We start from the raw sequence: 14637 nt of genomic DNA on the forward strand, positions 1-14637 counted from the left end.
ATTTTGTGTAGGAGTAACTAAGCATCTCGCCAATTTTAATGAAGTTGCATTTATCAAATAAGTAAATATTGAGTTTTGGTTTTACTGCTGACACTACATCAATTTTTAACGTTGCAAAAATTACTCTGTGATCACTTATTCCGTCAATAATATCGATTTGTTTTATCAACTTCGGTTGGCTTACTGCTAAAAATTCTAATATCTTATTTCCTCTCGTAAGCTTGTCAACTAGTTGGGTGAGAGAGTGATTTGCAAGTACGTTAAGTAAGATCTCGCTGATTTTTCTATACCTTGAATTCGGTTTTACAGTGTAAGTATCCCAATTTATGGATGAAAGGTTAAAATCTCCCCTGATAACTATTACACTTTACTGTCTCTCAGAGTAAATGTGGATGTTTGATTTTCTAATAGGTAATTAATATCAACTTCGGAGTTCGGAGGTCTAAAAAAAAAGGGACATGAACACTCCTTTTGCTTCAATGTTTAATGTACATCATACGCTTTCTATATCGTTTTTAATTATTTCCTGGTGGTAATGTGTAAATGTGATTTAACAGCTGTAAAAACTCTGCCACTTCTTCTATTGCGTCGATCGCATCTGTAAATTTTATATCCTGGAGGAAAACTTTGCTGTCGCTAATATCTTCCGTAAGCCAGCTCTCGGTCCCCATGACCATGTCTGCATCCTAAAACATATGCTCAATTTCGACACGCTTGTTTTTTATGCTACGGCCTTTAACTACAACAACGTTACTATCATATTTTGTAGTTTGAGTTTCGGTTAGTTCTTTTCCAAGCTTTTGTCTATTAGGCAGGTGAATTTTACTGGGAGTGCTAGTGACATTTGGTATGTTTTCTCTCTCTGGAGCAAGCGTTTTGGGAATATTAATGCTATTGTCCAGTGTTACCATTCCTTAGCTTACTTTCTTGTGAATAATTTTGCAATGTAGATTTCCTGGGAGGCTATGTTTAGTTAAATCATTTATAATCCTGTAAGATGACCTACCCTCTAGTCTAAAAAATAGCTTCAGTGCTCAATAATCCTATGAGCCAACCGTTCAGATGCCTCTTTCGAACAATGCACCCCAGACACATTTACGGGAGCCCGGCACGATCTATGCACTGGCCAAAGATCCACGAACTCTGCCCCAATGCTCACACCAAGTTCCCACATCCTCTTGTTGATCCAGGCAATCTTGTCCCAAACTTGAGGGTCGCAATCTGTCCATGGAACAATGCTGCAGATGGATAGTCACACATCGACACCAGTGCCCATCCAAACGCAGTCCACCTCCGAGCTTAGATCCCTAAAGGAATTTAAGGTCTCATCGGCTCTGCGTTCAGAGGCTTCATTAGTGCTGACATGGGCCACCATCCACAGTCTAGAGCAGTCTGAGTCCTTCACTGCTGCTTTTACCGCTGCCATATAATGGGGTACGAATCCCTCTGGTATACACCAGGAGGTGACCTGTTGGTCCGCTCCGTCTCTCCTTGCCCTCTTCTCCACCGGAGGGAAAAACTGCTGGACGCTGGAACTCCCAAAGAAAACAATTCCCGCCCTCCATCCTCAGCTGCCTCTCGAAGTGGTATATTCCTTCACGTCTTTGCAAACTGGCCCCCAGAATTGTCCTCTGACAAAACCACGAAGCTGTTGTGAATGGGGATGGGGTTAGCCTCTGCTTCCCCCACTCCCCGACTCAGCTGTGCCTCCACCCCCCACCCTTAGAGCTCAACCACCCACTCGGGCCTTGGGTTATGAGTCATCCCGTGACCTGAAGACTGCACGGCTTTCTCCAAGGCCTCCGCACAGGATTTCGTCCCTGAGCAAGCCCGGGACACCACCTTGGTGCTGTTTAGGTTCTTAGAGGAAACGCTACAACCCCTGGATCATGGGACTTCCCCACAATCCATTACATGGGTGTGTAATTCTGAAACCAATTTCTCGAGTTCGGTGACACATGCCTCAAGGAGATCGCTCTTCACCTTGCTCTTGAATTTAGTCACAGAGGATTGGCCAGCCTTACTACTCAAAAGGCTTTAAAAAAAGCGTTGTAATTACTCGTTACTTATAAAATCGATAATCACGGTACATATTTTGTGTAAGAAGAAGATAGTTATTAATGAGTTAGTTAAGACAGTAAATAATAAAAAAAAAGTTAAGGGTCAGTGATAGAGCTCGCACTCAATCGAAGGATCAAATAATTATTAAGAATTAATACTAAAACCTAAAACCTATTAATAATTCTAAGTATTATAATATTTCTTAACCACTTAAGCGAGACAAATTATAATTAGGCAATCACTACAAACTAATAAGACACTTGAATGAAGCAAGAAAGAAGAAAAATTAAAAGCAAATAAGATGCTCAGCGACTACTTATCCGTACCCCCGTCACATGGCAGGCACAGCAACAGCTACAGGGCCAGGCTGCTTCACAATACTACTTCACTACTACAATTTTACTACTCTAACTACTTTGCAACATACAATTAGAAGAATTACACACTAAAATCACTGCACTAAGGAAACTGGAATTAGCGGAGTGGAAGCCCAAAGTGATGTTGGTTAGTGAAGAAACCAGTTTAGGGAGCACTCGGCAAATAAAACCTCATCCTTCGGGAGCTGATGAAAGAATGATGCAATTTGGTATTTGCCAATAGCAAGCTGCGGCATCAATGTAGGCCAGCCATTTATAAAAATTTCCAATAGAGAATCCTTCAAATTATTTCTACCTCTCATATTAATGAAGGGAAAAGGCTTAAGTTGTGAACACACCCTAACCTTATCTGTCAGTAATATAAAATATTTTTCAAATTATGTTGAAAGAGAAAAAAATATGTAATTGAAGAAGCTGTATTAATTAATTTTACCTAATGGTTGCATGTTTCTGCATTTGTGTGCTTAACAAAAAAACCTTTTTTATGGACAAATTTTGAGTATGAAAGGTCCGTTACTCCATAGCCTCTTTAAGCATGAGACCACCCACACTGCAGTGGGAACCCCCAGAAAAAAAAAATATTTAATATAACCTTCTCAGAACATTAGTTAAGCCTAATTTCTAATGATTTTTTGTATAATACTGAAAGGGGTTGACAATGCTGCATGAAGTATGGCCACCATAATTTTAATTTGTCAAATTTTTCTAGGAAGCCCGAGGAAGGAAGTTTTCCCCGAGAGGGCCAGGACCTATAAAGATATGCGCATGGTGGCAATTCATCATTCCCTTTGGCTAATCTTTTACTTTATGTACATTAAATTATTGACAAATATTTTGAAAAAATATTGTTGTTCATATTAATGATTTCAAAGGGATGTTTGTATTAGTTTTCGGTGGTGCCAGGATAATCAGCATTCAGGGATGACGAAAACAGTTCCTATTTATGAGAGGGCACCGACCGCAACCGTCAACGTGAACGGCGTTCTCGCGTGGGATTTTATTTTAAATTTACCGCCGGCTTTACTTGCTGGCACAGGCAATGCCAGTGCCTGTAGGCATGGCCTAAACCCCTTAAACCACTCAACAATACACGTGAAATAAGAGAAAGCTTTTAGGACCAAAAGAGGTGGAAACCTTTAATTAAATATTACGACAATTCAGAAGCAGCTTTAATTAGTAAGAAATCAATTTTGGGTGCTAATTGGCATTAAGAAAAACCACAAGGCAATAACGAGTTTATTTCTTTCAAGGAGGCCTCGGAAGTCCTGCAACTTGATTTGCTCTTCAAGACAGGATATCCATTTGTCTTTTAAGCATAGTATCATAAAAATATTCACAGATATTTTAATGATCTATAGTAGTCCTTTTGAATACATTCTTGGACATTATGTTAAATATCCATGCGGGAAAGCACCTTTCTTTGTTTCTGCTGTAAAATTGGGATGCAGAGTGCTCGGAAGACCGAACCTCGAAGATAGGGCGGAAGGACACTCTGGACTATGGGTATACTGACCTTCGATTTTACAATTATGGCCATATCAACGCGATGGACTGGGCACAAGGATTATTGCAATTTTGCATTATTTGTGACAGAACCTAGGCCGCCCGCTAAACTAAGGTCACAGTCGTGACCCGGCAACGAGGATAGGCTGTCATGGATCATGAAAGGCATGCCGTAACTTGCTTGGCATGAGGTAAAAATTCAGAAGCAAAGATTATTTCAGAAGCGTTAATCTACCTTAATTTTGGAGTTTTGGTCTTCGATACCATGACAACGGGCATATGGGTCAGCCATAGCAACTCTTTATGGCAAACGCTCATGGTGGTGCGTGTTTTCTGTTTTCTCCTGTGAAGTGTGTTCAAGTTTTGATTTGATAGCATTGGTGTTGTATAAGTATTTTTCACGTACGTAAATAAGTTTTCGAGCAGATGTGTCTGGATGTGTCGCAATATGTCTTGATCGTGGTATTTAACTTGGGCATCGTATCTTTCTGAGAACGCAAGTGGCATATGAGGCCATGTGTTGACAGATTTTTTCTAGAGTGACAGTGATTTAATGCTCAATCATCATGGAAAATAATGGCTCGTGTCAAACTATTAGAGGAGCTAAGAGGAAGTTTAGTTGCCGAGAGTACAACAAGACGGGAATACGCAAAGTGCCTTTCCTACCAATCGCTGACGACAAACCGTTGTCACCTCATCTGCAATCATTGCTGGAAAAAGACGTATATCCTCCTCTTCTCGAGGAAAAATCTTGGACTAAAGCAGTTCCATACAATGTATGAATATTAAGTATTGTTAAATATTTCCTGTGGTCATTTTACTTACTTAATCGAAATTTTATATTATATCGCAGGAATCATTTCTCCATTACTCACCGAGTGAGTTAATCGGCAGTAATTACACCCCAAATTCTCGGAATATGCGAATAAGACGTTTACCGTCTTTCAGGCCGAAGAAGGTATCACGATCGTTGATACCATCGAAGAAGTCGAAACCAAGACGTGATTTTATCCCTGTGGATGTAAGTCGTCGTCTTCGTGGAAATCTTGCCCTTAATTACGTCGCTGCTAATTTATATTATATGGTTGCAATATTCCAGGAATTGGTGATTGGTCACCATGATTGCCCTAATTCGGAGCGTCAAACTTCTCGAGCTATTAAAAAAACGCCCTTAAGACATATAACTAAATCAAAAACCATGAATGAACTGGAACTACTGAGATCTAGGTAAGTACAGAATTTTATAATTTCTAATTTGGGTTACCAATAGCCGTGTCAAGAGGTAAAGACGTTTCCAGCACTTCGCCCATTCAATTTAGCATTAACAGGCAAATAGCCCATAACACCACAAAAACATAATATAAAAAAAATAATAATAAACAATATAAATTACATAGTATCAAAATGTAAAGTATAAAAATGTCAAAAAATAAAATACGAAACATCATTGACAAATGCCACATTCCCCATCACAACAGGTATGTAAATTTTTGATTTGGGTAACAGCACAGTTAAAAACATCTTGTGTATTTCCAAAAAGGTTAAAATTTCGTAAAATTATTTCTATTGGGGCACCGTGGCCATAAAAAGTCTTGTGGTAATTGTTAGAAAATGCTAGGTTAGTCCTAGTATTATGTGATGGGACCCGTTGATTGACAGCCCCAAGAAGATCTAATGAAGTAGTTCTATTATGTAAAAGTTTATACAACAATATTTTGTTTTAGGAGATCTCCTATGGGATAATAAATCTATTGGAATCTTACAAAGTATTTCCCTATAATTAACATCCAGCGTAAAACCCTTAATTTTGAAGTTAACATACCTTAGTAATTTATGTTGAATTCTCTCAATACGTTTTAGTTATATACTTTTATAGAGCCACCACACAGTAGAGGCATATTCAATTCCCGGACGTATTAAGGTGGTGTGCAAATGCCGTATAATGTCAATGTTAAAATTCCTTGAATTACTAATAAAAAACCCAGGCTTTTCATTGACTTCTTTATGACATAATCAAGGTGAATGTTAAAACTAAGTTTATTATCACATGTGACTCCAAGGTCTTTAATTTTTTCAACGTTATTTAATATTGTATGATCAAGAGTATAAGAATTGATTTTGGGTGTCATTGATTTACTAAATGAAATGCAATTGCACTTTGAAACATTGATGCCCAACAATTTTGTCGACACCACAATGAAAATCTTTCCGAATTTTCTTGTAGGTTAATCACATCATTATTGCTGTTGACAACAGAATAATGATGTGATCTTTAAGTCATCAGAAAACATCGAAAATGTAACACCAGAAAAAACTAATGACACATCGTTCACAAAAAGCAGAAATAGCAATGTGAGAGCCTTGAGGGACACCAGATAATAATCTCATTAGATACCTGGTGATTGATTTTTATTGAGAGCCTTTGATTTGATTGATTATTTTCTAACCAATACAGTAAACTGCCCGAGAAACCTACTCACGGAAAAATTCCTGCTGTGTAAGTCATTTGGAACTGTCATCTATCTGCTTTGTACCACTGATTTGTATGTGCTTTTGAACTGCTGTGGAATTGAAACATGGTACACAGCAGTTCATGACGTCATAGGGTCCTACCATGTCATCAACTCATTTGTAACACATTTTGAACTGCTTTGGATTTCCATTGGAAACTGCTATGGAACTAATTTTCAACTCATTTGGATTTAAATTTGGAACTCGTTTGTACCACTCGTGCATCTGTTTTGAAACTGATTTGTACCAGTAGGACACCTATTTGGAACTCATTTGTATACCATGCCACCTGCTTTGTAGCAGTTCAAGATGGCGTATTCAATTTTCTTGAAGTTTATTTTAGTCTGTTTCGGAAATTTAGGCAATATGAATATTGCGAATTGAAGTGCGGCAGTGCCATCATTTCGCAATAGCTCCATTGCTTTCCAACGCATTAGTCATAAGCGAAGGACCTTCAAGCGCGACAAGCTTAACACAAGTTTCATATTTTCATACTGTGGAGTGAGGGGTAAGTCCCTTTGGTGGTCAAGAAAGTCCTTATCGAGAGCTTAATTCCGATCTTACGTGGTTGATGTGGATCATTCAGTGTCCATTTTTGAGTGAAATGCCTTCGTTTCTGGATATTTTTTCTTGAAAACCGTCATGTTAAATATCTGAAAATTCAATGGAAAATGCAAAAAAAGGCCTTTCCGGGTAATTGAACTTGTCTACTTTGACATTGAAATATATTTTCGAAGGAGGGGTTCATGGCAAAAAAATTCAGTCCTAAAATACGGATCCAAATATGGATACAAACCATTTCCTAGGGATCGCGAAGACAATACATCAGTATGTTTTATGTATATTAATCGATGCAAAATACTACTTTTCCGGTAATATTAAAGAACGAAAGCAATGAAAAAAGAGGTTGCAATAATGCCGTAAAATTCAATATTTATATGTGCGAAGTATACTTTGAAAGCATAGACATTGATGTTTTTACGATAATAATATACATACTTGGAAACGCAAAAAAACGCGAGTGCTATGAAGTTGTTATTGAATACCTTTATTATACGCAACCAAGATTCTTGGTACGTAGTGAAGATAATCTTGTCGCATGTCAAATCGGACCCAAAAATACGATTTAAGCAACAAGCAAAATAGAATAATTTTAAAACTCATTCGAGTGAATATTTGGGAGTTCCGTTTCTATTAACTGACTTGCGATTATTTCTGAAACCACTTATGCACTTTTATTGCATGTACTAAAGAATTTTCGTTTTCTCAACCAAACGTATCGGACTGAACTTGGCCATGGTATGTTGGCGCGTAGAAGACAGTTCCAAAACAAATGATGACGTCTATAAATCGCATGGATTTGTTCACAAAGAATTGCAAACGTATGGAAATCAGTTACACATGAATCTTCTCAGTACACAACAGTTACAATACGAATGATTACGTCCGGAAATCCTGTCGTCTCGTTCAAAAGGAGTTCCAAATGTGTAGAAAGCAGTTAGACATGAATCTTCTCCTGCACAGCAGTTACAATACAAATGATGACGTCTGGAAATCCTTCCGAATCGTTCAAAAGGAGTTCCAAATGTGTAGAAAGCTGTTCCACACGAACACTCTCTGTACAAAGGAGTTCGAAAGGGGATTACAAATGAGTTACAAATGTCTTCATATTTCCAATTTTTGGTACAAATGAGTGGAAATGAGTTTCACAGCAGTTTCAATGCAGATTTTGGTGTTCCAAAGCAGTTTCAAAAGGGTTCCAAAGCTGTTGCAAAGCAAAAATTTTTCCCTCAGTATACACTTTAGTTTTGATAATAGCAATGGAATATTAACTGAGTCAAAGGCTGTATGTACTTAGATCAGTATATATTGCATCAACTTGATGTCCATTATCAAGATTCATTTAAATAAACTTGCGATATTCTAGTAGATTCGTAGTAGTGATCGACCCCTCAGAAATCCATTTTGTGTAGCACTAATAAAGTTTTTAAAAAGAGGAGTCAGTTTGTTTACCACCATTTTTATCTTAAAAGTTTTGTTCTTGCAGCCAATCGCATAGTGGTTACCTATCATCGATTAAAATTTCTGACATTTTGGGTGGAATTGAAGCCCCTGCCAAGAAACATTTTTGGTTGTCACTGCTTAAGCAAATGGTGGAATGAAATAGTTAACCCATGTTTGATATGGCCCCTTTACCAACTAAATGTTGGTAAAGGGGCCTTTACCTCAATGTTGGGCCAACAGTGAATATTTGTGTTTACAAATTCATATTCATTGTATTTCCATCCAGTTCTTAACCATTCTCCAAAAATGCACTGCTGGCTCTACTTCATCCTGCCTATCATTTTTCCACAAAATACTATCAAGTTACTGACATTGAAATTATCATTATGATAGAATGAAATATGTAAGTATTTAGTCCGAGGCTATTTTTCTGAAATGCTTTATTAGAGTTTATTACTATCCAAACTCAGTCAGTTGTTTACTAAGACTAAACACTTTTTATCATTCATATCAAGTGGTGCTTGCAAGTGCATAAGAAAATAAACTTATTCTTTAATTTTTCTTAAGGAAGTATTCACATTTACAAGCAAGGCTCCCTGTTCATCCAGATGACCAGCTGGATGAAATGAGGAATTTTATCGAAATAGATCAAAGCAAGTATGTCCGAGAAGAAGATTTGGCAAGAATAGAACATTACATTCATAATGTAGGTTTCATTGATAATTTTCATCCATGGGTAATCCAGTTAAGTTGAATTTGAGGATTACTAATTGTAATACATGTATTCAAATTTCAGGAAATAGGAAAACACATGATAGAAAATTATCCAATATATTTCCTTGAAAATGCAAAAAGGAAACTGAAGCCAAAATATTTTACCAATAAGAGGTATGATAATGGTGTGTTAAAAGTCAAAGAGGGTTATCTTATGCTTCTCTTTTAGTCTAACCCTTAGTTATAATATGTTCATTCACTTATTTAATGGTGTCTATTTTGATAGAATGTTGAAAATGAAAGGATCCATATTTTCCATATTTTTGTATGTTGCCTACATCTTGACCTATTCACAATGAAAATTTGCTATTAAGTTAATTATCTGATGAACTCATTCAGAGCAAGTTGACACATCTCTGCTACACTACTTGGCCTTGTATGGTATGATTTTTTTAGACACATGTGAGCGATTCCTTCATGTAGTGAAAGGTTCTTCTAGAGCAACTTAATGAACCAGAATTCAAATGATATCAACAAATAGTGAAAAGTGGGATGCAACTTCTGTGTTTTCTTATTTTTAACTAACAAGAGAATAGCTGAATTTGGAAGATTTATTTTTGTCATAATGTATCTGTCCCTTCCATCAATTGAATGTTTTAATGAATTGTGATTTCAGGTTTAAATCACAACCCAATTCATGCTAATTTGCATATTTATATGAGATTTCAGTTGCTCAAGAATTGATATTCATCATTCCTACCTTTCTTCGAGTATAGATGTAGGTAAAATACATTTCAGCTCAGCCTCCATATAAATTGTCTGGTGTATTTACTTAGTTATTGTCGATCAGCTCCAGTGAAACCCCTTTATAATGAACCCAACGTAGCGATATTTTTCAAAAACTTCCTTGTAACAAAGTTGTATCCCTGGTCATGGGGCCTTCCTAATGCATAATGTATTTGGAGAAATCTTCTGCATCAAACCTGTATGGCTACGAAATCTCCCTATTGATGCATCTCAAGTCACAATTTTATTCCTGCCTCTGTTAACCCATTCAATGCGGGTCTACTTGCAAATTTCTTTCCCAGTGTCGGAATTTAAATTTTTACGTTTTCATATCTGTAATTGTGTTTTGAGTTACCATAAACCATTTAAAAATATCAATTAGTATGTTTTACCTCATTTTTCGTAATTAAAAAAAATGGCTTTCATGAAAGACATCCGCTCCGCTGAAAATCCGTCGTTATGCAACCCGCATTTCTTTTTCTTTCGCTGCGAAAATTATCCGTAATCCTTGGTGAAAATATAATTTTTTGATGTCTGAATTTTGGTAATTGAAATTTATTTGCTTTTACTCGTTGTATGTGGAATAAGAAATAGATTAATTGCTATCGGTATCATATTCATAAATATATTCATTGTATATCTATAATATATCTTAGCCTCTCTTTTTGTAGCATTTTTGTCTTATTCTACACCAAAATGATAATAGGATTGTTTGACTGCTCTCCGTCATTGGTCGTTTTTATAAACTTTTAACAGAATGAATGGTATTGTTGACAAAATGTTAACTTTTTTTAAAGTTGTAACTCAGTAGTCGGAAATATCTTTTGCATTTGATGACCGGTATTTCAATTCCTTTACACTAGGACATGTTTTTACTCATGTTTTCGGCCTTTTGTCCCAAATGGCCATTTACTGCGTGGACTTTCCTCCCGACATTCATAAGCTTGCAGGTGTCCCAAAGATCCTATCCCCTCCCTGGTCATTATATTTTTATGGGTAGGTAAGTGCGTCGCACCACTGTCCTCTTTCCACAGAAGCGCTTTCCCTTGATCCCTTCTCGTTCACCCCTCGGCATTCCTACCTGCTCCCAGTCCCGGGCAACCCCCGTACTTCTTGTCTCAGCGCTCACCATAGGAAATTCCAAAATCTTTCAAATTCTATATTTTCCCGAGGTCAATGCACTTAGCTTCATACACATACATAAGATTTTGCCCTCTTTCCTTTCACATGGCATTTTAGTTTATTTATATCATATTTCGGAGTTTAATTATCAAAACATTAATTTCGAAAAATTATTCGCCTTCCGTATGTTACCTTACTTTTCTTAAACATTTGGTTTGGTGAAGTATTTAAATTAAAATATTGAAAACAAAATTATTTTAGAAGAAATATCAGATAATATTTATTAATCTTAACTCATAAAAATTGCAGCAAAAAACATAAACAATGCATATCAAAAAATGAACTTGTTAGAATTATAATATTCAAATAAAAATTTCAATTCTTTTTGGAGTATTCATAAAAACAAGGGCGAAGGTAAAGCCCTGGTTGACCCTCACAGTCTGGACAAATATTTACAATCAATTTTCTCACTTCTTTGGCGTAGCAAACCCGACATCTTTTTTGCGATTTTTTCCCCTTGGCCGTGAATTCTGTTGGGGCAGGATAATGAGTTGCAGCAGCTGGTGATGGTATACTCCTCACGAATTTCTTTGAGCCACTTGAAATAAGGGACTCAATCAGTTCCATTCGCAATTAGTACAGGCTTCCGTTCACCACTATACTTGTTGTAGAGAGTGTAGCTGTTGACAACCATAATTTGTAAAATGTGAACAGCAACCTTTTATACCACTTCGAGTTTTGTGCTCACACATATAATGTGCATGGAGCTGGTCGCAATGATCAACTCCACCCATGAATTTATTATAAGCAACCACGGCCTCTGGTTTCTCCTTGCCTTGTCTGGTGATTGCCACTAGGTCACTTCCAAACTCCGATGAGATCATTGATATGTCCCGCTTGTCTTTCCAATGGAAAACACATTCTCTCCTCACTCCACCGAGAACAAACCTATCCATTCGTTAATTTGTGACCAAATTGGATTGTCCTTCCTCTTTGGTCTCAATGTACCTATACAATATATATTTTGACAAAGAAGGACAAAATAGAAACCGTAATTTAATTTTTAATTTAACTCTTACCTGAATTGGGATGAAATAAAATTATTGATGGAAGAAGTCCAATGTTTTCCAGGAAAATATAAAAAGTATTATCCTGTATAGGTAGGCAATACACTCGCTAACAGATGACTATCACAATATGACCATAATCACCATTTTTCATGCCATGGTTATTGAGAACAGAAGTAAAAATACTTCAAGAAGATGTCAATTCTAAAAAAATAGACTAAAGCTCTTTCAAATAAAAACTTATTCACCAAAATTCTCGTAAAATACACAACGGAGTTCAAAAATCCGTAGGAAAAAGAAAAATTGGCGTAGCCAGAAACGAAGCGCACTAGACAGAAGCTGGGAACTAACCGAAGAGCGGCGTAGTGACTGCAAACCACAGGGGCTGAGCGTGGTACCGTTATAACGCATAAGAAAGGACCCAAGGCCGTGTCTTTCATGAAAGCCATCCGCGCGGGTGGCAAGTCGCGGATGGCTTTCATGAAAGCCATCCGCATTGAATGGGTTAACTCGTTCAGCGCTGCTTCGGTCATAATGGCTGAAACATGCACTTTGTCTCCATGCCACTTTGGTCGTTATGACCGAAGAATGAGCCTTTCTTTTGGCCACTCATAGCAGGCTGTAGGTCACAGCTACTTCGGCAATTAGTATATAAAGTGATCGATGAGGCGTGCATAGCCAAATGAACACGAAAACTCAAATGGAAAGGAACCAAGTGTTAAAACGAAAGAAAACACTTTGGTGCAATGGGCGAATTCATCTAAAATTCCACGGCAGGGAATGTGTTAAGCTGCAAAGTTTATGTCAATATGTTGAATAAGGGACTCAATCAGTTATGCAAAAACAAGGTCAAAACAAAAAGAATATGTGGACTTAGTGGTGCAATTTCATATAAACTCTTGGTAAAATTATTTCTCAGGGAAAAATTGTACCGAGAGTTTATGTGAAATTGCACCACTAAAGTCCACATTTTCCCTGGAATTTCTTTTTATTTTGACCTATATCTTGTTTTTGTGTACCTGATTGAGTCCCTTATTCATCATATTGACATAAGCTGTGCAGCTTAATCCTTTCAATGCAGCACCATGAGATGATAACTTCGCCGGTAGCAGAAAGTTTTTTTTGTACAACAGTTATTTCTGCATAATTTAGGCTTAATTTGATAATTTTTTCTTATTATACACATTTTTGCTGAAAAATAATTATTTTGACATTTATGGATGTCACCCACGTCGCATGATGATTTCTGTGGTACGCAACTAGTGCTGTGTGAGAGTCTCGTCTCAGCTTTCGAGATGAGATTTTCATTTCTCAGCATTGTCGGGATGAGACTCTTAGCATGGCAAGAGTATTGCCTGGGTCGAGAGTCTTGACGAGAGTCGAGAAGTCTCGCCCCTTAGAGATTTCTGGACACCTGTCGTGACTGCCGGGCTAGGTGAGAATTTCTGATGAATACCGCAATCAGTCAATGATAGAGTTTACTAAGGTATCCCTTACGACTTTTACGGATTTATTCACTCCATAAAAATATTTTATTTAATGATATACCCTCTGCATCCAATTTTTTTAAAGAGTGTGCATGATGCTAGTCGAGTTCCCAACGAGAGATATGGAAAAATTTTATTTCCTTCTCCTGACCTCAATATTTAATATAAAATATGAATCTTGGGAGTGTAGGTCTTTAAATTGAATGGTAAATTTTGCTGATGTTTCAGTTTATTTACAAACCATTATCAGGGATTAAAATGAAATTGAGTGTATAATTTTGATGCATAGACATGTTGAAGGGTTACGTCATTGTTTCTTATTATAGTCTTATAATAAAAAAGAAACATTCACTTGTAAATTAACAAAATGGTAGAGATCATATTGTAATTCTATAGAATTTTTATACCTCTCTTTAATGTTTATTTATAGTAACTAAGGTTCATGGCTACCTGTCAATTTAGGTTAAATAATAAAGCATCATTAAGTTGTCGATGTCGATCTTATATTACAACTATTTTTGGTTTTGGAAATATATAACATGTCTTAAAATAATCTTTTTGTTAAATTATTTTCAATGTCTAAAATGGAAATAGTTTTATTTTTTCGAGGAGCCGGGAGTCGCGACAGGTGTCGAGAAATCTCAAAGGGGCGAGACTTCTCGAGTCTCATTGCGTTAAGAGTCTCAATGCCGAGAAATGAAATTCTTGTCTTGACCGTCGAGACTCGGGTGTAAAACAGGCGGGGGAGACTCTTGGATTGTGTAAAAAATTTATTTCTTGTGGCTTTGCTCTACAAATCCTTATTTATACTATCACGGTGTATAAAATCTCCAATGTTATGGTAGAAACTGTTAGTACCTTGATTAAGGTAAAGACAATTAACCTCTTGTATGAAGGATAGGAAAGAGGTAAGGGTAAGTGATTCTCTTTTATTTTCCGAAAACTTCAATGGCATCCAACAATATTTATAATTTAAATAACCAGAATGGTGTAATTGTCAGAAGA

At 36.8% G+C, this 14637-nt stretch overlaps 1 protein-coding gene and 1 long non-coding RNA gene across 2 annotated transcripts in view; one reads left to right on the forward strand and one right to left on the reverse strand.

Annotated features, from left to right (window-relative positions):
• Nucleotides 1–4035, reverse strand: part of LOC124169989 — a 28657-nt gene extending 24622 nt beyond the window's left edge. Inside the window, exon 1 of the long non-coding RNA XR_006867285.1 lies at nucleotides 3952–4035. This is a non-coding gene — a long non-coding RNA (uncharacterized LOC124169989). The remainder of the gene's footprint in view (nucleotides 1–3951) is intronic.
• LOC124169976 (dynein axonemal heavy chain 3) overlaps nucleotides 3677–14637 on the forward strand; it is a 227678-nt gene continuing 216717 nt past the window's right edge. The window contains exons 1-5 of the mRNA XM_046548676.1: nucleotides 3677–4717; nucleotides 4795–4962; nucleotides 5041–5168; nucleotides 9024–9162; nucleotides 9253–9344. Coding sequence (XP_046404632.1) covers nucleotides 4508–4717; nucleotides 4795–4962; nucleotides 5041–5168; nucleotides 9024–9162; nucleotides 9253–9344 — 737 coding nt within the window. The 5' untranslated portion in view covers nucleotides 3677–4507. The remainder of the gene's footprint in view (nucleotides 4718–4794; nucleotides 4963–5040; nucleotides 5169–9023; nucleotides 9163–9252; nucleotides 9345–14637) is intronic.

This window comes from Ischnura elegans, chromosome 1 (genome assembly GCF_921293095.1).
Source record: "Ischnura elegans chromosome 1, ioIscEleg1.1, whole genome shotgun sequence".
Lineage (NCBI taxonomy): Eukaryota > Metazoa > Arthropoda > Insecta > Odonata > Coenagrionidae > Ischnura > Ischnura elegans.